This window comes from Eleutherodactylus coqui, chromosome 8 (genome assembly GCF_035609145.1).
Source record: "Eleutherodactylus coqui strain aEleCoq1 chromosome 8, aEleCoq1.hap1, whole genome shotgun sequence".
Lineage (NCBI taxonomy): Eukaryota > Metazoa > Chordata > Amphibia > Anura > Eleutherodactylidae > Eleutherodactylus > Eleutherodactylus coqui.
In genome coordinates this window covers 167,543,258-167,563,738 of record NC_089844.1, presented here as the reverse complement: position 1 = coordinate 167,563,738, position 20,481 = coordinate 167,543,258, and the positions used below count along the sequence as shown (strand labels likewise).

Sequence of the window (20,481 nt, the reverse complement as noted above, 5' to 3'; positions counted from 1 at the left end):
CATTTTGCCAAACTAAATCATTTCGAACGTAACAATGTGTAAGTCTTAGTCCTTTGGTTGTTCTCACGTAATTTTTTTGTATTTAAAACCAGTCAATATTTGCCAATACTGTATTATTGTCTCTGTACTAGTGCTATGTGTCTCAGAAATGTGATGTGATAGACAGAATCTAATTCTTCCACTGAATTCAGCACCCCAAAATTAGGTGAATCAACCTATTTGCAAAAAAAAGTTTACATTTGTTGACTGGTGTAATTTTGGGCATATTACTTCCTCTGTAATAACAAAATGGGTCATGATTAGTAATTAGAGATGAGCGAGCACCCAAATGCTCGGGTCCGCGTTATTCGAGTCGAGCTTTTCGTAAAATTCGAGAGCTCTACTCGAGTAACGAACCCCATCGACTACAATGGGAGACTCGAGCATTTTTGTATGTGGGACGCCGGGTCCCGAGCTTTTTTATTTCTTGGTTCCTCCTTTCCCTCTCTCTCCCCCTCTCCCCTTCCTGCCAGACATAAGATTTGCCAATGACACGCGCTGCGTCGCGACGGGGAGGGGCCAAAACAGGCACGTCACAGCGAGGAGGAGCCAAAAGCTGGGGCGGGGTTGAACACGATTTGATGCTCGTTCGAGTAACGAGCACCATCGAGTACGCTAATACTCAAACGAGCATAAAGCTCGGCAGAGTACGTTTGCTTAATTCTATTAGTAATCCAATTTGTGCACATTTTTTGCCTATGTCCTTGGAGCAAAGTACATTACCTCAAGGAATCCATAAGTAATGGGCGTTTCATGTATTGCAGACTTTATACATAGCCTTTTTTTAAATTTGTGTAGTGGTCAGGCATTGTACTATAGCAGCCGATGCATCAGAGATCGACAGACTGTTAAAACCTTGGCTTCATTATATCATGATATACATCAAACATTTGAACATATACTGTGTCCTTAAGCATGGGCCTACATGAGTGAGCTGAACCTCTTTCATTGCATTCTTAACCCCTTAGTGACCAATGAAATCTATGTACATCATTGGTCTGCAGGGTGAGTATGGAGCAGGCTCAGGAGCTTAGGCTGCTTCATAGTCAGTGGCTGTTAGCTGTCTTGTACAGCCGACAGCTGCTGGCAATAGAAGCAAATAGAGCTAGCTTTGATGGCAGCTGTTTAACTGCTTAGAGGTCATAGTCCATACTGACCATGGTATCTCAACAGCAAGCTGGGGTAGCCCCTCTCTGGTGTTTCATCAGCTCCCCTGTGACGCAATTGCATGGTGCTAATGGGTTCTCATGGCAGCCTGGGGTTTTGTGAAGGCTCAATAGAATGGTGGTAAAAATACAATATACTGCAATTCCGAAGTACTGCAGTATCTTGTACAAGCGATCTGAAGTTCAAAAGTTCAAGTCCCTTATTTGGACTAAAATGTTAAAGTTTAATAAAATGTATTTAAATATTGCAAAAATGAAATATTGAAAGTTCTAAATTCCCCTTTACCCATTTTTTATGTAAAAATATCAAAACAAAAAAAAAGAAATATATTTGGCATACCATGTAAAAGTCTGAACTATTAAAATATTGCATTATTTATCCTGCACAGTAAATACTGCAAGAAGAAAAAAATCTGTAATGTCAGAATTGTAGTCTCTTGTCTCACTACCACCCCAAAAAATTGAAGAAAAAATATATGTACCTCATAAGGGTGGATTCAGACGACCGTATATCGGCTCGGATTTCACGCCGAGCCGATATACGGTGTCCTCATCTGCAGGGGGGGGGGAGAGGATGGAAGAGCCAGGAGCAGGAATGAGCTCCCGCCCCCTCTCTGCCTCCTCTCCACCCCCTCTCTGCCCCTCTGCACTATTTGCAATGAAAGGAGGCGGGACTACGTTTCAGAAATTAGCCCCACCCCCATCCCGCCTCTCCTCATTGCAAATAGTGCAGAGGGGCGGAGAGGAGGCAGAGAGGGGGCAGGAGCTCAGAGCACTGCTCCTGGCTCTTCCAGCCTCCTCCCCATGCAGAGAGAGACGATGTATATCGGCTGGGCGTGAAAACCCAGCCGATATATGGTCGTCTGAATCCAGCCTAATCGTAGGAACAAAAACTACAGCTTGTCCCACAAGAAACAAGCTCTCAAACAGGACCACCAACATAAAAATAAATAAAGCTCTGCGGTTCAGAATATATCCACAGAAGACAAATTTAAAGAAAGTTAACATTTTTCATAGTAAAATATAATAAAAACTATGTGAATTTTGAATCTCTGTAATTATGCTGACCTGTAGTTATGGTGCCGACAACACTGTAAACACCCCCCGCCCCCCATTGTGGAACTGCATTTTCTTTCCATTTCACATTACTTAGAATTTATTTAAGGTTTTTCAGTACATTATACGTATGGCTATGTTGAGAGATTAGGAAAAGTTATGGCTCTTAGGGCGCATTCAGACGACCATATATTGTCTGGGTTTTCACGCCAAGCCGATATATGGTGTCCCTCTCTGCAGGGGGAGGAGGCTGGAAGGTCCGGGAGCAGTGCTCTGAGCTCCCGCCTCCTCTCATTGCAAATAGTGCAGAGGGGCGGAGAGGGGGTGGAGAGGAGCCAGAGAGGGGGCGGGAGCTCAGAGCACTGCTCCCAGCTCTTCCAGCCTCCTCCCCCTGCAGAGAGAGACGTTGTATATCGGCCGGCGTGAATACCCAGCCGATATATGGTCGTCTGAATGTGCCCTTAGAATATTGGGAACCAAATCCAACAAAAAAAGTAAAAATGGCTGGTCATTAAGGGGTTAAGCATCGTATGTCACATACAGGCGATGAGGATGCTTAGGTTGTGGAGTGACTGGTACCCAAATTTCCGAGACACTGGACAAACGACCATCACCTAAGACCACAATTCTACAGCAATCCGCCTGGCCCTGCACTGCAAACCAATTTGTCACATACCGGACACAGCAGAGAGAGGGGACAATACCTATCGATCCCGCCTCTGTCTTCGATCACTCTAGTGGTATTGCAAGCTTGAAGTCATTAGAATACAGGCTGATTTCTACCCAGTTTTCCCGGGCTCCTGCACGCATGCAAAGCGAAAGCTTAAATCATCCACCTGATCCGTTCTAACGCACCCCAGAGTTATACAATATGCATGCAAAACGCCTAATTGCTGCCGCCACCAATGTTCACGGACATTGGACCCGATGTATGAATTATGAATACAACCTTTGGAGAATCTGGTTTCGTGTTACACGGACGAAGTTCACTAATTAATTTAAAGTTTAACCCCTTAATGACATGGCCTATTTTGGCGTTGAGGACCAAGCGATTTTTTGGTATTTTTCCATCTCCATTTTTCAAAAGCCATAACTTTTTTATTTTTCCGTCGACGCGGCCGTATAAGGGCTCGTTTTTTGCGTGGCGATCTGTAGTTTTTATCGGTGCCACTTTTGGGTATATAGACAATATCGTAAATTTTTTATTTTTTTTTTTAATGATAACAGGGAGAGAAAACGCATCAATTCTGCCATAGATTTTTTTTTTTTTTTTTACAGCGTTAATCATGCAGCATAAATGACACACTAAATTTTTTCTGCGGGTCGGTACGGTAACAACGATACCAAAATTGTTATATTTTTTTTAGGTTTTTACACTTTTTTGCAATAAAACCCCCTTTTTTTGGAAATCTTTTTTTTTTCTCTATAGCTGCATTCAAAGTCATGTAACTTTTTTATTTTTCTATGTACGGAGCTCTATGAGGGCTTATTTTTTGCGAGACGAGCTGTAGTTTTTATTGGTACCATTTTGGGAAATGTACGGCTTTTTTGATCACTTTTATTGCATTTTTTGTGAGGCAAAATGCTAAAAATTAGCATTTTGCCTCTGTTTTTTAGCGTTTTTTTTTTACGCTTTTTGTCGTACAAAATAGAAAGCGTGTTCAACTTTTTGTACACGTCGTTACGGACGCGTCAATACCAAATATGTGGGGTTTTAGTTTTTTTTCCCTTTTTTTATGCTAATATTAGAAAAAGCATAAAAAAAGGGGTTTTTTACATTTTTTTTTTTTACATTTTTCTTTTTTTTACACTTTTCTTTTCTTTTTTTTATACTATTTGAGTCCCTCTGAGGGACTTACATCACTGTGCCTATGATCGCTGTCATAAGGCATGGCAAAGCTACTGCTCTGCCATGCCTTATCGCTTGTACAGCGATTATAGGCACAGGCAATACAGGACGCCGGTGTCTGGCGTCCTGTTGCCATGGTGACAGGCCGGGCTCTCGCGATAACATCGCGAGTTCCGGCCGGAGACACACAGGGATCGCGATCCCTCTGTGAACTCTTTCCCTGCCGCGATCTACTTAGATCGCGGCAGGGAAGGGGTTAACAGCGGCGGGCGCATCTCCGATGCCCCCCCGCTGTTGGAGCGGGACGCCGGCTGTGACTGACAGCCGGCTCCCGCTGCGGGATAGCGCGGGATCTTATGTGATCCCGCGCTATCTCCAGGACGTACCAGGTACGTCATGTTGCGGGAAGTACCAGGCTGCCATGACGTACCAGGTACGTCCAGGAGCGGGAAGGGGTTAAATCTAAAAAAAAAGAGCAGTGCTCATTTACAGAAAAATACAAAAATAATGTTACAAGATAATTGGCAAGAGACTTACATATGATATCCACAGACAGTAAAATAACAGGGATTAAAAGAAGAGTGTTACCATTCCTTGGTGTGGAGTCTCGCCCAGGAAATCGGACAGTACTAACGTAAGTGACCTCCAAGGGATTGACCAACTGGGCCCATGGGGTCCCACATTATAAGGATCCCTCAGTACACACCTTCTTACTGCCCGCTCTGAGGTCACACAGAGAAGGGAGGGTTGGGTTTGTAGGAACTCCGAAAAATCATAATTCCCTACTTTCAGTCATACCTTCACACAGTTAACTGATAGGTTTTAGCTTCTCCATGTACAGTTCGTACCAGTGTGGATCTTGTGTGTGACTTATCGCCCATACAAGAAGCTTCTTTGTCAATTCCATCACAGACTTCCAGAACAGAAGGGGCAACAGTGTCTTGGTAATGTCATGTCGGCTCCATCTAGAGGCCAGTTTGTAGAATCACACATGGCATTTATTTGCTTACTTGCAGACTGATTTCCCCTTTTCGACCCCAGACTATGAGTCAGTGTGAGAACAGCAAAAATCCACTGTGTATTCTGATATATTAAAACACAGAAAATTAGGGCTCCGTAGGGCTCCTATGGAACCGGGGGTCTGCCGACCATTTTTGTATGTTTTAACATATCAGAAACGCTATCTTTTCTTCTTAGGGAGAGCACCTTAGAAGGTGAGTGAGTGAGGAAACTTATAAGGCTATTCATGCTCCTCTGGGTAATATGCAAAAAAGGGAGATGAAACAATATCTCTGCAGCACCACCTATTGGAAGGCAACATGTCAATGGCCTGCAAGTCAATCTAAAGGCCCATTTACACACAAAGATAATCTTTCAAATGATTGAAAGATTAAAAGTTTTAGCGATCGTTTTGCATTACGTAATAATGCGCACTAATGCTCATTAGTACTTTATCAGCTTCATTTGTGTGCAGGTGGTCTGAGCTCTGCCATTAGCTTCATTGTTCTGGCATGGCCTGCTAAGATAAACAACGTTATCCCCTGCTCCCATGGAGAACACAGCGTGCGATCTGAACGATGGTTTCTAAAAATCATTGTTCAGACGAAAAGTGCAAGATGGTAGCAACGATTATTGCTCATATGCCATCGTTTTAACAAATTTTGAGCGATATTGTTGCGTGTAAATGGGCCTATAGACTCTTTATACAAGCCGTGTAACAGTAACTGGGAATTGAAAGCCAAGCCAGAATCCATACGCAGACTTGTTACAAAGCTTGTATAAAGAGGCGAACACTGACTTGCAGGAATGCTGCCTTCCAATAGGTGGTGCTATTGCTCGAACCCCCTTATTAACATATCAGAATAAACTGTGGATTATACTTTTTTCCTGGATCCTCCTTTTCCTTTTCTCATAGGGCTGTGCCCAGCCAGAGCCTCATCAAGGGCAAAGTGTTACGTGGAGGGGACAATTTGTCTTCTTGCTGCAACATCGATGCTAGAGGCATTTCAGTGTTATTTTTACGGGTCAGGGCGTCTCTTGCCAACTTGCAGAATGAAAGTTGCCTTTTTTATTGCAATGTCCTGCAATGATTTTCTGTTGTGGCTTCTCTGAAAGGACAATGGATGGCAACCACCCAAATCCCACTGTAAACCTATGGTGATCCAAACAGTCCATAAAAGCCAATCAGTTGCCTCCCCCCTCCTGCTCCCCATCTGCTCCCACAGTGTGAACCTTAGGACGTATTCACACATACGTATGCAGTTTTTGGTCTAACAGCTGGCTTGGTAGAAGCCAACAGTTCACATTACAAGCTAGAGGTGTCCATCAGGCACTGCTGGTTGCCATTGTATGACAGGTTGGGCACAGCGTCATGGCTTGTGTTATAAACAGATGTGAACAGGACCTAAATAGAGATGAGCGAGCATACTTGCTAAGGACAATTGCTCGATCGAGCATTGTCCTTAGCGAATATCTCCCCGCTCGGGAGAAAAGGTTCAGCTGCCGGCGCGGGTGACAGGTGAGTTGCGGCAGTCAGCAGGGGGGAGCAGGGGGAAGAGAGGGAGAGAGAGATCTCCCCTCCGTTCCTCCCCACTCTCCCCCGCAGCTCCCTGCCCGCCGCCGGCAGCCGAATCTTTGCTCCCGAGCGGGCAAGTACTCGTTAAGGGCAATGCTCGCTCATCTCGAGACCTAAACCATATTAGGGCTTGTTGCATTAGTGTTTCTGAAATCCTTCACCCCTGCAGGCTACATAAGGGTAGCGCAGTATCTGGAGCTGGTAGGGACACTATGACTAGCAGGTTTCTGCGTGTTTCTTGTCTTCTGCAGGTTCATCTATACAAGATATCTATCGCTATCTATACAATTCTCTCTACTGCCGTCTCCAGAGGTCCTGCCAACCGTTCCATAAAAGAGAAGTCAGGTTTAACTATCCCGTTCTTCAGGTTTATTTCATCCGTACAGTTGTATCGTATACCAGTTTTTCAGTGTCGCCGATTGACAATATTGCCACTATTTAAAGGGCCTTTCCATAGGCCAATGCAAATAGAGATGTTCTGCTGACAGTGATAGAAGATATGAGCAGCCAGTAGAGATGAGCGAGCGTACTCGGCCACGCCCCTTTTTTGCCCGAGTACCGCGATTTTCGAGTACTTCCGTACTCGGGCGAAAAGATTCGGGGGGCGCCGTGGGTGAGTGGGGGGTTGCAGTGGAGAGTGGGGGGGGGGGGGAGAGGGAGAGAGAGCAAGCTCCCCCCTGTTCCCCGCTGCTACCCCCCGCGCCACCACGCGTCCCCCCGCCCCCCGAATCTTTTCACCCGAGTACTGAAGTACTCGAAAATCGCGGTGCTCGATCGAGTAATTACTCGAAACGAGTACGTTCGCTTATCTCTAGCAGCCAGTAAACGTGTGTTGGTTCGTTAGATGGCTGATCAGTGCCCTGATTACCAATGATTGGGAATCAGTATTTGTACAAGTGTCAGTTGTCCCTGATGATGAGCCTTATAAGGAATGTATCACACACGCATAATTTTTACTAAATAACACCAGGTAGTGAAAGATTGTTCTAAACATTTTTTTCCCCGATTATAGACTTTTTTTTATTCTGCTGTCTGTGCGTGACTACTGGGGCGGCCATCATGCTAGAGCTGTAGTTAAAGGGGCTGTGTGATTACAAAAAAAAATGTAACATCTCTGTGTAGTGTCCTGAAGTTAATGTGACCTTTCCAGAAGTTTTTAAAATGTGCATGAGTGATCTATGTGCATCGTATGCTTTTGTACTTGTCCTTGTTATGAATGTGTGTTGCATAGCTGCAGCAGCTCAAGGGTTAACTGTCTGGTATGTGAGATGTCTGTCTGAGAATGTATCTTTTTTTGTTAATCATGTGATCCTGCTATGTATATGTGTTTTGGAAGGATGCTGTGCAAGTCAGTTTGCTTCTGAGTCTTGCAAAATAGAGTCCGGGAGAGCAGTCTCTGCAAGTCAGTCAGGAGTGAGAGAGGAGAATGGAAGAAGCCGAGCAATATCACCACAGCTTGGCCTGTCCCTGTATGCAGTCGGAGTCAGTAGTCATGAGAGGAGGTGCAGTGACTTGGAGTGGACGAAACTTGTTCCATGAAGAAAGCCAAAAGCTTTACAGGACTGTAAATTCTGGGACCTGCCTACACAACAGTGAGTTTTTACAAACCCCTGAGAGCATAGAGAAGCCATGGAGACATAATAGGTCCATCACCTCAAACCCTCAGTAGCTGCCACCAGAGCACCCTTACAGATAACTGGGACTGTGGGCATGTCTCTGAGAAACCTCTAAGGCCTCCTGTCCACGGGCGTAGCGATATCCTGCGGCAGATCTCCGCTACGGGAGATATTGCCGGGGATCAGGAGAGAGCTGACAGCTCTCCACGCTGAGCCTATCTGACAGATAGGCTCACCATGGAGAATTGTGGCAAATCGCAGCATGCTGCGATTTGAATTCCGCGAGCGGAGAATCACTATGATTCTCCACTTGTGGACAGCGAGGCTGCACTTTCCATAGCAACACTATGGAAAGCTTCAGACAGCGTGACTTCATCCGTGGACAGGAGCCCTTAGTCTGCCTGTCCACGGCCGTGATGGAATATCAATAGCGATATTTCGCTGCAGGGGAGTAGGGGGGAGCACTGACAGGCTCACCGCGGAGAATAGTGGCAAATGGCAGCATGCCGAGATTTTAATCTCGCAAGTGGAGAATCGCTATGATTCTCCGCCCGTGGATGTCGGGCTGCGCTTTCCATAGTTAGCCTATGGAAAGCTTTTCCCACAGATCACACTATGACTATCGCCCTTGGACAGGCAGCCTGAGAGAGAGAAAGAAAACGGTAAAGTGTTTAATTGTCTTTGCATCAGAACTAAGAGTATGGAACAACGTTCTGCTGCAAACCAACGTTTACTGTAACCATTTAACCCCTTAGTGACGAAGCCTGTTTGCGCCTTAGTGACGGAGCCAAATTTTAGAAATCTGACGTGCGTCGTTCAACGTAGCATAACGCTGTAAAGGTTTTGCATATCCAAGTGATTCTGACATTGTTTTTTCACCACATTTTGTACTTCATTTAGGTGGTAAAAAAAGACCAATATAATTTGTGTATTTTTATTAAAAGTACCAATATTGAAAAAATTTTGAAAAAAATTGTCGTTTTTTCACATTTTCAACCGTAATATCTCAAATATGTCCAAACATACTGTACAGATTTTTGATAAGATATATATTTCCATCTGTTTACTTTATTCTGAATGCACATTTGAAAAACTTTTGTTTTTTTAAACCATTTAGAGGACGTACAAATTTAACATTACTTTTCAGCATTTTGAGGAACACTTTGTTTTCCTGCACCAAGCTAAGTTTGCAAAGGCTCATGAGTGTCAGAATAATAGATTCCCCCACAAATGACCCCATTTTAAAAACTACACCCCTTAATGTGGGGTGTCATGAGTATTTTGACCCCACCAGTTTTTTTCAGGAATTAATTCAATTTAGAGGAGAAAAAATAAAATTTCATATTTTTGCAAATATGTCATTTTAAAGACATATTTTTTTCCTATAGTGCCCATGAAAATGAGGATTTACACCCCAAAATGGATACCCCCGTTTCTCCCGTGTTCAGAAACATAACCATAACCAATCTTATGTCTGGATGCACAACGGGGCCCAAAATGAAAGGAGCAGTCGGTGTCTTTCAGAACATAAATTTTGCTTGAAGGCGTTTTAGGCCCCATAGCACTTTTGTAGAGCTCTTGAGCGGCCAAAACCAAAGAGAAACCCCACAAGTGACCCCATTTTGAAAATTAGACCCCTTAATGAATTTATCTAGGGGTGTACTAACCATTTTGACCCCACAGTTTTTGAATGAATTCAAGCAAAGCAAAAGGAAAAAATTGTGATTTTCGTTTTTTTGTCAAGTCTGTCATTTTAAAAACAGCTTTTTTTTGTACAGCACACACATGAATGAAGCCTTGCACCCCAAAATGGATACCCGTTTCTCCCGTGTTCAGAGACATACCCATTGTGGCCCTAATCTTATGTCTGGATGCCCAACGGGGCCCAAAATGAAAGGAGTAGTCGGTGGTTTTCAGAACAGAAATTTTCCTTGAAGGCGTTTTAGACCCCATAGCACATTTATAGAGCTCTTGAGCGGCCAAAACCAAAGAGAACCCCCACAGGTGACCCCATTTTGAAAACTAGACCCCTTATTGAATTTATCTAGGGGTGTACTGCCCATTTTGACCCCACAGTTTTTGAATGAATTTAAGCAAAGCAAAAGGAAAGAAATGTGATTTTCGTTTTTTGGCAATTCTGTCATTTTAAAAACTGCTTTTTTTGTACAGCACACACATGAATGAAGACTTGCACCCCAAAATGGATCCCCCTGTTTGTCCCATGTTCACAGACATACCCATTGTGGCCCTAATCTTTTGTCTGGATCCACAACGGGGCCCAAAAAGAAAGGAGTAGTCGGTGGCTTTCAGAACAGAAATTTAGCATGAAGGTGATTTAGGCCCCATTGCCCACTTGTAGAGCCCTTGAGCGGCCAAAACGACAGAGAACCCCCACAAATGACCCCATTTTGAAAACTAGACCCCCTAACGAATTTATCTAGACGTGTACTGTGTATTTTACTCTACAATTTTTGAATAAATCTAAGCAAAGCAGAAGGAAAAAATTACAATTTTCATTTTTTTGGCAGTTGTATCAATTTAAAAAGTTTTTTTTGTACAGCACACACAGGGATGAAGACTTTCACCCCAAAATGGATACCCCTGTTTGTCCCGTGTTCAGAACCATACCCCTTGTGGCCCTAATCTACTTAAAGGACACATGGCTAGTAGAGATGAGCGAACCTAATCGGCCACGCCCCTTTTTCGCCCGAGCGCTGCGATTTTCGAATACTTCCATACTCGGGCGAAAAGATTCGGGGGGTGCCATGGGTTAGTTGGGGGTTGCAGCGGGGAGTGGGGGGGGAGAGAGGGCTCCCCCCTGTTCCCCGCTGCTACCCCCCACTCCGCCACGCCTCCCCCCGCCCCCCGAATCTTTTCACCCGAGTACGGAAGTAGTCGAAAATCGCGGTGCTTGATTGAGTAATTACTCGAAACGAGTATATTCGCTCATCTTTAAAGGGGTTGTCCCGCGCCGAAACGGGTTTTTTTTTTTTCAACCCCCCCCCCCCCCCCGTTCGGCGCGAGACAACCCCGATGCAGGGGTTAAAAAAGAACACCGGACAGCGCTTACCTTAATCCCCGCGCTCCGGTGACTTCTTACTTACCCGGTGAAGATGGCCGCCGGGATCTTCTACCTCCGTGGACCGCAGCTCTTCTGTGCGGTCCATTGCCGATTCCAGCCTCCTGATTGGCTGGAATCGGCACGTGACGGGGCGGAGCTACACGGAGCTACACCGAGCCCCATTGAGAAGAGAAGAAGACCCGGACTGCGCAAGCGCGGCTAATTTGGCCATTAGACGGCGAAAATTAGTCGGCTCCATGGGAACGAGGACGCTAGCAACGGAGCAGGTAAGTGAAAAACTTCTTATAACTTCTGTATGGCTCATAATTAATGCACAATGTACATTACAAAGAGCATTAATATGGCCATACAGAAGTGTATAGACCCACTTGCTGCCGCGGGACAACCCCTTTAATGGCTAGGCCTATAATGGAAGGAACACCCGTTGGATTTCAGGGTACAACTGAATAAATTCCAGGCCCCATTGCCCACTTGTAGAGCCATTGAGCGTCCAAAACGCTAAAGAACCCCCACAAATGACCCCATTTTAAAAACTAGACCCCTTAACGAATTCATCTAGGGGTGTACTGCGTATTTTGACCCCACAGTATTTGAATAAATCTAAGCAAAGCAGAAGGAAAAAATTACGATTTTTTTTTTTTGGCAATTTTGTCAATTTAAAAACTGGTTTTTTTGTACAGTGCACATAGGAATGAAGACCTTCACCCCAAAATGGATCCCCCCGTTTGTCCCGTGTTCAAAAACATACCCATTGTGGCCCTAATTTACTTTCAGGAAACATGGCTAGGCCCATAATGGAGGGAACACCCGTTGGATTGCAGGGCACAACTGAATACATTCCAGGCCCCATTGCCCACTTGTATGGAATAAAAATTGACACCTTAAAAAAATTCCCCCCTCTCCCCCCCGCGCCATTTTCGGCGTTCCCCAAATCTTAGATAAAAGTAATAATGTGAACTGTGTAGTATTTCGAAGACGGTTAATTACGGAGGCTGGTTGGGATGGGTACATGGGGCAATAAAACAGTGTATCCCTCCTCCTCTCATGCTTTTTGGGGGGTATTTTGTGACCTCAGTAGCGGGTATGGGGTGTAAAACGAGGCGCTCTGTGAGTCTCCGTAAGCTTGATTAGGTGCGGCGGTCTCACACAGAAGGCGCTCAACAAGCTGCTCCTGGGACTGCATGAAGGCGAGCGTTCCCGGGGCTTCTTGTAAATTACGAATTACAGGTAGCGGTCTGAATAACGCCGGGCTCACGCAGCCGTAGGTGGAATCCGCTTGCGGAGGTCCGCAGCGGATCCCAGCTGTGACCCTGCGTACGGCCGCGTAATGTACTGAGCATAACTGCCTACTCACACAGGCGGTCATGCGCAGTATATTTTTTTTTGTTGTTTGGATTTCCTGCACCATCGCTTAGCGATGACGCGGGTACCCGCAGCCCGTATACAAGGTAGTTGCGTATGGGCAGCGGGTATATCCGCGACCACGGAGCACAATGGGCTCTATGTTGTGGATATCCGCGGTAAAATAGAACCTACTGCGCTCTCTTTTCTGCGAGTGGATTACACAATTCCAACCCGCTAATGTGAGCGGAATTGTGTAATCCAATGCAATTGATCTGCGTATTACCGCGGATCAGACGCATGCGGAATCTGTAATTCCTATCCGGTCATGTGAGACCGGCCTGAGGTAGATCGCTACTTTTTTATCACGTGACCAGGAACCGCTCAACGAGGCCACCCGTCACTGCTCCAGGCTCTCGGCGACTGTTGGTCGCTGGGAGTAAGGAGATTTTACATTTCCTGGGCTCCCTGCCTCCTGCGTATGTGTCCGGTGTTTTGCCGGCGGTCGCATGTGCAGAATCCGGGAAAGTTCACGGAGGAGGATCACGTCGGTGTGCAAATACGGAGGCCTCCGGTAAAAAGTTTCATCTCACCGATCGCATCGGTGAGGGGAAATGAACCTTCACCTTTTTTTTACTTTTACATGATCGCCATTATCCATTGTATAACGGCGAACACGTGATCAGGAACAGCTCTCCGGGGCCTCCCATGAAATCTCCAGGCTCTCGGCTAAGTTTTGTAGCCAGGAGCAGGGAGATTTTAAATTATCACAGCTTTTGCGCTGCGCCTGCCATTTTGGCGACAGGCGCGTGCGCAGAAGCTGGGGTAAGGTCCGCGGATAAATCCGCGGGCCTTAGGTACGTCATTTCATCCTCCCTCACAGATATGATCCGTGGGGGGAGATGAAACGCAAGCTTTTTAAAGTTTTTTAACCTTTTTTTTTACTTTTTACCCCCTTTTTTTTTATTTATTTTTTTACCTTTTACACTTTTTTTTTTTACTTTACATGATCACTGTCATCCATTGGATAACAGTAATCATGTCCCTGGTGACATCCCTCTGCTCCGGGCTACATATGGCAGCCTGGAGCAGAGGGATTTTAAATTTCCCGCGGCTCGAGCCCCTCTGTGCACGTGCCCGATGATTGACATCGGCGCGCATGCGCAGATGGGGACTTCGGGGAGGACCAAGGTGAGTACTTTCACCTCCCCTCATGGATCTGATCCATAAGGGGAGGTGAAACTTTACTTTTTTAAAAACTTTTTCGCGATCGCCGCTATCCAATGGATAGTGGCGATCGCGGGCCCGGGGACCGCTCACAGCTGGTCCCCGGTAACACCTCCTGGTTCCCGGCTACCTTCAGGAGCCGGGAGCCAGGAGATTTTAAATTTTCCGGGGGCTCCCGGGCTTCTGCGCATGTGCGTGACGTCATCGTCTGGCGCGCATGCGCAGAAGGCCGGCGGCGGGTCCGGGCGGACCAGATCTCCGGGAGTCACCGCGGACAAGCCGCTGCCCTGATGGATCGGATCCATCAGGGCAGCTGAATATCTGACTTTTTTACCACTTTTATTTACTTTATTGCGATCGGCGCTATCCATTGGATAGCGCCGATCGCAATGCCGTGGGTGACTGCCCGCATCCTGGGATGACAGCTCCATGCTGTCGGCTACCTGCAGGCACCGACAGCATGGAGCTGTCACGTCCTCAGGCAAGTGGGAATTAATCCTAAGAGGACGCATAAAACTACGTCCTCTAGGATTAAAGCCCACTTGCTGAGGACGTAGTTTCCCGATGGGGCCGTCGTTAAGGGGTTAAAGGACTGTAACTGGTATTTCCAGCAGTAAACAAGCCTTCACTGCAGAAGAGAAACATTTCACTGGGACTGAACATCTGCCAGAAAGAAAGCTTGAACTTGGAACTTGGGGAGCGGCCAGAGTAGCTTCCACCTCTGTTTACATTACTATGCGCTGCAGGAGAAGTATAACCCTCTATATATCAACCTCTGCAGCTCGTCCTTCACTGTGACAAAAGCGGCCAAGAAAACTGAAAGTTCTTAGAAAGGAGGCCGAACTTCAATCTAATGGCGGGAACGAGAGCAAAACAGGAAATTGTGCAAAACACCTTCCTTTCGGTTTCAGAAGGTCTGTAGAGGATTATGCTCACACGTACATAGAAGGAGATGGGGAAGACGGTGCGAGACGTCCTGGTCCGGACTCTGGAGAACCTGGGGAAAAAGTCCTTTAAGAGGTTCAAGAACAAGTTAAATGACTGGGAGTTTAAGGAAGGATACAGCCAGATCCCCTATGGTAAGCTGGAGGAGGCGGACGAGGAGGACGTGGCCAAGTTCATCATAAACTACTACAAAGAGCCCTACGGGATTGAGGTGACTCTGGGCGTTCTAGAAGCCATAGATGAAAGACAGGCGGCCGAGAACCTCAGGACCGCCTTAAAGACGGGTAAGAACAAGAATACAGCCAGCTGTAGAGATCCCACTAGAACAGGAAACAATGTAACAAACTATCTGGGCAGCACAGCTGCAGATGTAGCAGAGCTGGATTAGTCATTTCACTCTTTAGGCATATATAACTCTGAATACAGATAATGTAGTAGATGTCACCTGCAGCCCTATGTAACACTGCAGATAACACAGTGATATCTCTGAGGACAGATAATGTAGTAGATGTGACCTGCAGTCCCATGTAACACTGCAGATAACAGTGATATCTCTGAGGGCAGATAATGCAGTAGATGTGACCCACAGTCCTATGTAACACAGAAGATAACACCGTGAAATCTCCCTGAGGACAGATAATGTAGTAGATGTGACCTGCAGTCCTATGTAACACAGAAGATAATACTGTGATATCTCTCTGAGTACAGATAATGTAGTAGATGTGACCTGCAGCCCATGTAACCCCACAGATAGTATGATGCACTTGCAGTACTGGTGAGCGTTTGCACAGCTTTCTTAGCCCTCTCCATGGCAGTCTGTAATAATCCTAAGGGCTTATTTCCACAGGCGTATGTATAGGGGCAGCTTTTCGATATGGAGCACTGTGTCCATCGGCGGCTGTGCATGGAATAATGTTACATGTGTGTAATATGTGGTGAAAAACTGCCCGTGGACAATAGCCCTTGAGCCGGTATCACATGGGCACAAGTGCATTTACGTGCGCATTTGCTCCATGTATTTGTGTAATGGGCTTTGCGTATTTGCATGTTTTAGTGTACTTTTTGCGTGCAGAAATCAGGCACCTTTGCGCACATAAAAAAAACACGCAGCCATGCTCCCATTCATTGAAATGGGCAAGTAGTGTAATCAGTTTAATTTCTCAAATGTGCAGGAAAATAGTGCATGCAGCGTATTTTTTGTGTGACCGAAATACACTTATGTGAACGAACCCAATGAAATCAATGGGTCTATTCACTGTGTATTGTGTGTGCCAATTTTGTGCGTGCAAAAACATCGGTGTGACGCTGGCCTGATGTTGTCTTCTCTGTATCTCTCAGTGAGCGGTTGTGTATCCCATGAGCCAGCCAAGAGGGAAGACCAAGGAGCAGCAGCCGGAGGTGAGCAGCAGACGGGAGGTGAGCAGCAGGCGGGAGGCTCCTTATACTCAGTATAACCCAATATGGGGGTAAGTGTGGGAAACATAAACCCAATGAGAATATAGGTACTGGTGTATCTTGACGCCACCAGGAAGTCCTGGTGGAGACAAGAGTGACACCTGGGTGACGCCCCCTGCACCCAATTGGCTGATTTGATGGCTCCCCTGCAGGTCCTCGCTGAAGTTCCCTGCTGCTGCAAGTCTGCTCCCTGCAGTCCGGCTATTGGCCCCGCTCCAACTGTCCCTACTGGTTTTAGCACTTTCCCGGCTCCCTGCAGTCCCAGCTATTGGCCCCGCTCCTGCTATCCCTGCTGGTACCGCTCTTGCTGTCCCCAACTCCTGTCCCGGCTCACGGCACCGCTCCTGCTGTCACACTCTATGGGGCTTCTCCGCTGCTGCAGCTCACGCTGTTCCTGCGCTGTCAGCCTATTTCCCTGATTGAAAAGTTCATCCCTGCTGCGCCTGCTTCTTGTCTGCCCCTTCCCCTCTCCTGCTGCGGCAGAAGATCCTCACTAACAGGATACACAGTGTCCTGCTAGGATCTTACACTTGTCAGCCTATCAGGAGCTAGGGGTGTGACACGGGTATTCCTAAATCCAACCCCTGTCAAACCCCTAGCTTCCGGTGGCGTCAAGATACACCAGCACGGAGAACATATATACTTGTCCCATGGTGACAGCGGTGGAGCTACAAGAGCTCCAGACACTGGAGTCTCCCGGGGGTCCAGCAGGACTCCCACACTGATTTCTATTTTATCTGCTAATTTATCAGCCAACTTTTACAGATTCATTAGAAAACCAGAAGGAATCATTCAGTCGGGCAGAAACACACGAGCGCCATTTACTAGGACCTGTGAAATGATGAGCATTAGTCCTGATAACCCGCACGCTCCTCCTGCTCTATGAAACAAATGGTCACATCAGTAATTTTTTTCCAAGCGGGCTGCGGAGAATAGTGAAATATTGTCCAGAAATATCTGGCTAGTTGGCAACGTTTAAGCTGGAGCAGACCCCAAAACTGCAGCATTTAGTGAAGCCATGTCTGAATGGGAAATCATAAAGTTCAAATCACTTCACTGCCTTGCAAAATTTTTTAAAATCTCACCTATAAACCTCTGAGCTCGGCTGCAGGGAAAGGGGTGAAAACAGTGCCAGTAAATTAGGTAATGTCAGTTCTAATGCAGAGAACGCTGCCACCCCCCCTCACCCCCTACAGCTCACGTTATATCAGGTTTCCCTGCGTCCCGATGACTCCATTCATGACAACCTAGAATTGTGGAGTTTGTAGCCTGAACTGTCGCTTTTTTAGTTTCTTTTTACATGGAATGAGAAATCGTTCAAACGAGCGAATGAGGAGAGAGTCGTTTGCTTCATAAAGCTGTCCGTTTACACAGATAATTGTTCGGATTCTTTCGCCATTCGCTGGTTCACTCGGTCGTTGGTCTTTCAGGGGATTGTGCTAGCGGATGGGAACGACTGAACGGTCACTTTTTACATATGACGGCTGAACGATGATTTTTATATTCGCATAAAATGAACAAAATGCATCCCAATCAGAGGGAAATCGCAGGTTTACAAGCGTGATATCAGACCGATATCGCACCAGGGTTTTTTCAAAAAATAAAAAGGAGAAGTGTCCGTTTGCTTCTGTTCTATTAGGTTTTTGATTTTTAACGACTAAATGGGGCCGCAGAGCGTACTATTTGTTCCGTTAAAAAAAATAAAAAAAAACACAACAGAAACTTCACGGAACGGAAGCGAACTGAAATCTTTCTGTTTTTTTTTTGGGGGGGGGGGGGGGGGGAAACTGGAAATGTTTAATTCCATTTCAATTCTGTTTCTCTGCTCCAAAAATGGAAGAGAGACAAAAAGCCCTAACGTAGGTGACTCGCACACAACTTCATCATGAACAATATATGCACAGTAAGGGGGGGGGTTTCCAGCTTTCAGTTATTCATGGCCTATCCTCATGATAGGTCATCGATAGTAGGGGGGGCCACTAGTTTGCAGAGCCATTGTGTTGCCAGAAAGAAACAGCTCCGTCCACACTGCAGTGGCCGGAAGAGGTAGTACAGGCAAAGTGCCAATTAAAGCGAAGTCTGCTATATCATTCCAGGCCACTGTGATGGATATGGATATGTGTGTTTTGGCAATACACCAACTCTGTACTCTAGTGAACCGACACAGTAAACAACTGATCTGTGAGGGTTTCCTGGCAATCTTCTATTAATGACCTATCATGAGGATAGGCTGTCCAGAGTTAAAAGCTGGAAAACCCACTTTAAGAAAGAAGCTGCTTAAGAGAAGACATGGATGATAGAAAACCCATCTCATGTTGTATGTTCTGATTACAGATGAGAAGCATTTTGTGGACAAACATCGTACTGACCTGATACAGCGGGTGACTCTGGTGGCTCCGATACTAGATGACCTCCTTCAGGACGGATTGCTGCCATGTGAAGCCTATGACACGGTGCGCAGTATAAACACCAATCAGGAGAAGATGCGAGCGCTCTATGATCATGTTAAATCCTGGGGAAATAAAGACAAGGATAAGTTCCTGCAATCTCTGATAAGACACAACCCCCCGCTCATCAGGGATCTGGAAGAAGCTAAAGCCTAATGGAGACGGCCGGGATTCCTGAGAAGAGAGTGAGCTCCTGGGACCAGTGCTTGTAGCTAGATGGAGTGGACTATATCATACGGCACCCGGTACAATACGGCTCCTCACCAGCACATTCCTCTGTAACTAGATTTATATGTGCAAACAAAAGAAAATTACATTCAAAGGAAAATTTAATTTCTTACACCGCGTTTATTGCGGGTTTTGTTTCATTTTCCGTGTATGAGAAGAAATCCTCTATGGCGTCACGCAGGAGTCTGTAGGAAGACCTTTACTCCTTTAAGCAATCAGAAAAATAGTTTAATTTTCTTATAACTCTATGAAGTAGAACAACAGTGAGGCCGCTCCACATTCCAACGCCCCTGTGCCCGCTCCGCTCCCTGCTGCATAGTGTCTTATTACTTTGGGTATAATACTGAGACGCCCCTGTGCCCGCTTCGCTCCCCAGTGCATAGTATCTCATTGCATAAAGTATAATACTGAGACGCCCCTGTGCCCGCTCCGCTCCCCGGTACATAGTGTCACATTGCATCAGGTATAATACTGCGACACCCCTGTGCCCGCTCTGCTCCCCAATGCATAGTGTCTTATTGCATCAGGTATAATACTGAGACACCCCTGTGCCCGCTCAGCTCCCCAGTGCATAGTGTCTTATTGCATCAGGCATAATACTGCAACGCCCCTGTGCCCACTCCGCTCCCCAATGCATAGTGTCTCATTGATTCAGGTATAATAGTGCAACACCCCTGTGCCCGCTCCGCTCCCCAGAGCTTACTATCTTATTGCATCAGGTATAATACTGCAACGCCCCTGTGCCCACTCCGCTCCCCAATGCATAGTGTCTTATTGCATCAGGTATAATACTAAGAAGCCCCTGTGCCCGCTCCGCTCCCTGGTGCATAGTGTCTTATTGCATCAGGTATAATACTACGACGCCCCTGTGCCCGCTCCACTCCCCAATGCATAGTGTCTTATTACTTTGGGAATAATACTGCGACACCCCTGTGCCCGCTCCGTTCCCCAATGCATAGTGTCTTATTGCATCAGGTAGAATACTAAGAAGCCCGTGTGCCCGCTCCGCTCCCCAGTGCATAGTGTCTTATTACTTTGGGAATAATACTGCGGCACCCCTGTGCCCGCTCTGCTCCCCGGTGCATAGTGTCTCATTGCATCAGGTATAATACTGCGACACCCCTGTGCCCGCTCCGCTCCCCGATGCATAGTGTCACATTGCAACAGGTATAATACTGCGACACCCCTGTGCCCGCTCCGCTCCCCAATGCATAGTGTCTTATTGCATCAGGCATAATACTGCAACGCCCCTGTGCCCGCTCCGCTCCCCGGTGCATAGTGTCTTATTGCATCAGGTATAATACTAAGAAGCCCGTGTGCCCGCTCCGCTCCCCAATGCATAGTGTCACATTGCATCAGGTATAATACTGCGACACCCCTGTGCCCGCTCCGCTCCCCAATGCATAGTGTCTTATTGCATCAGGCATAATACTGCAACGCCCCTGTGCCCGCTCC

The 20,481-nt window shown here is 46.4% G+C and overlaps 1 protein-coding gene across 2 annotated transcripts; it reads left to right on the top strand.

Moving 5' to 3' along the window:
* Window positions 1-14,530: 14,530 nt before the first annotated feature.
* Window positions 14,531-19,138, top strand: LOC136577653 (apoptosis-associated speck-like protein containing a CARD). 2 transcript variants are annotated; one of them, XM_066577563.1, is made up of 3 exons: window positions 14,531-15,180; window positions 16,235-16,312; window positions 18,686-19,138. In XM_066577563.1, the coding sequence occupies exons 1-3, from the start codon at window positions 14,904-14,906 to the stop codon at window positions 18,952-18,954; spliced, it is 624 nt and encodes a 207-aa protein (XP_066433660.1). In that variant the 5' UTR covers window positions 14,531-14,903; the 3' UTR covers window positions 18,955-19,138. The 2 variants fall into 2 exon arrangements, with proteins under 2 accessions (XP_066433660.1, XP_066433659.1); XM_066577562.1 differs by having other exon boundaries at window positions 14,534-15,180; window positions 16,235-16,294.
* The last annotated feature ends 1,343 nt before the right edge of the window (window positions 19,139-20,481 follow it).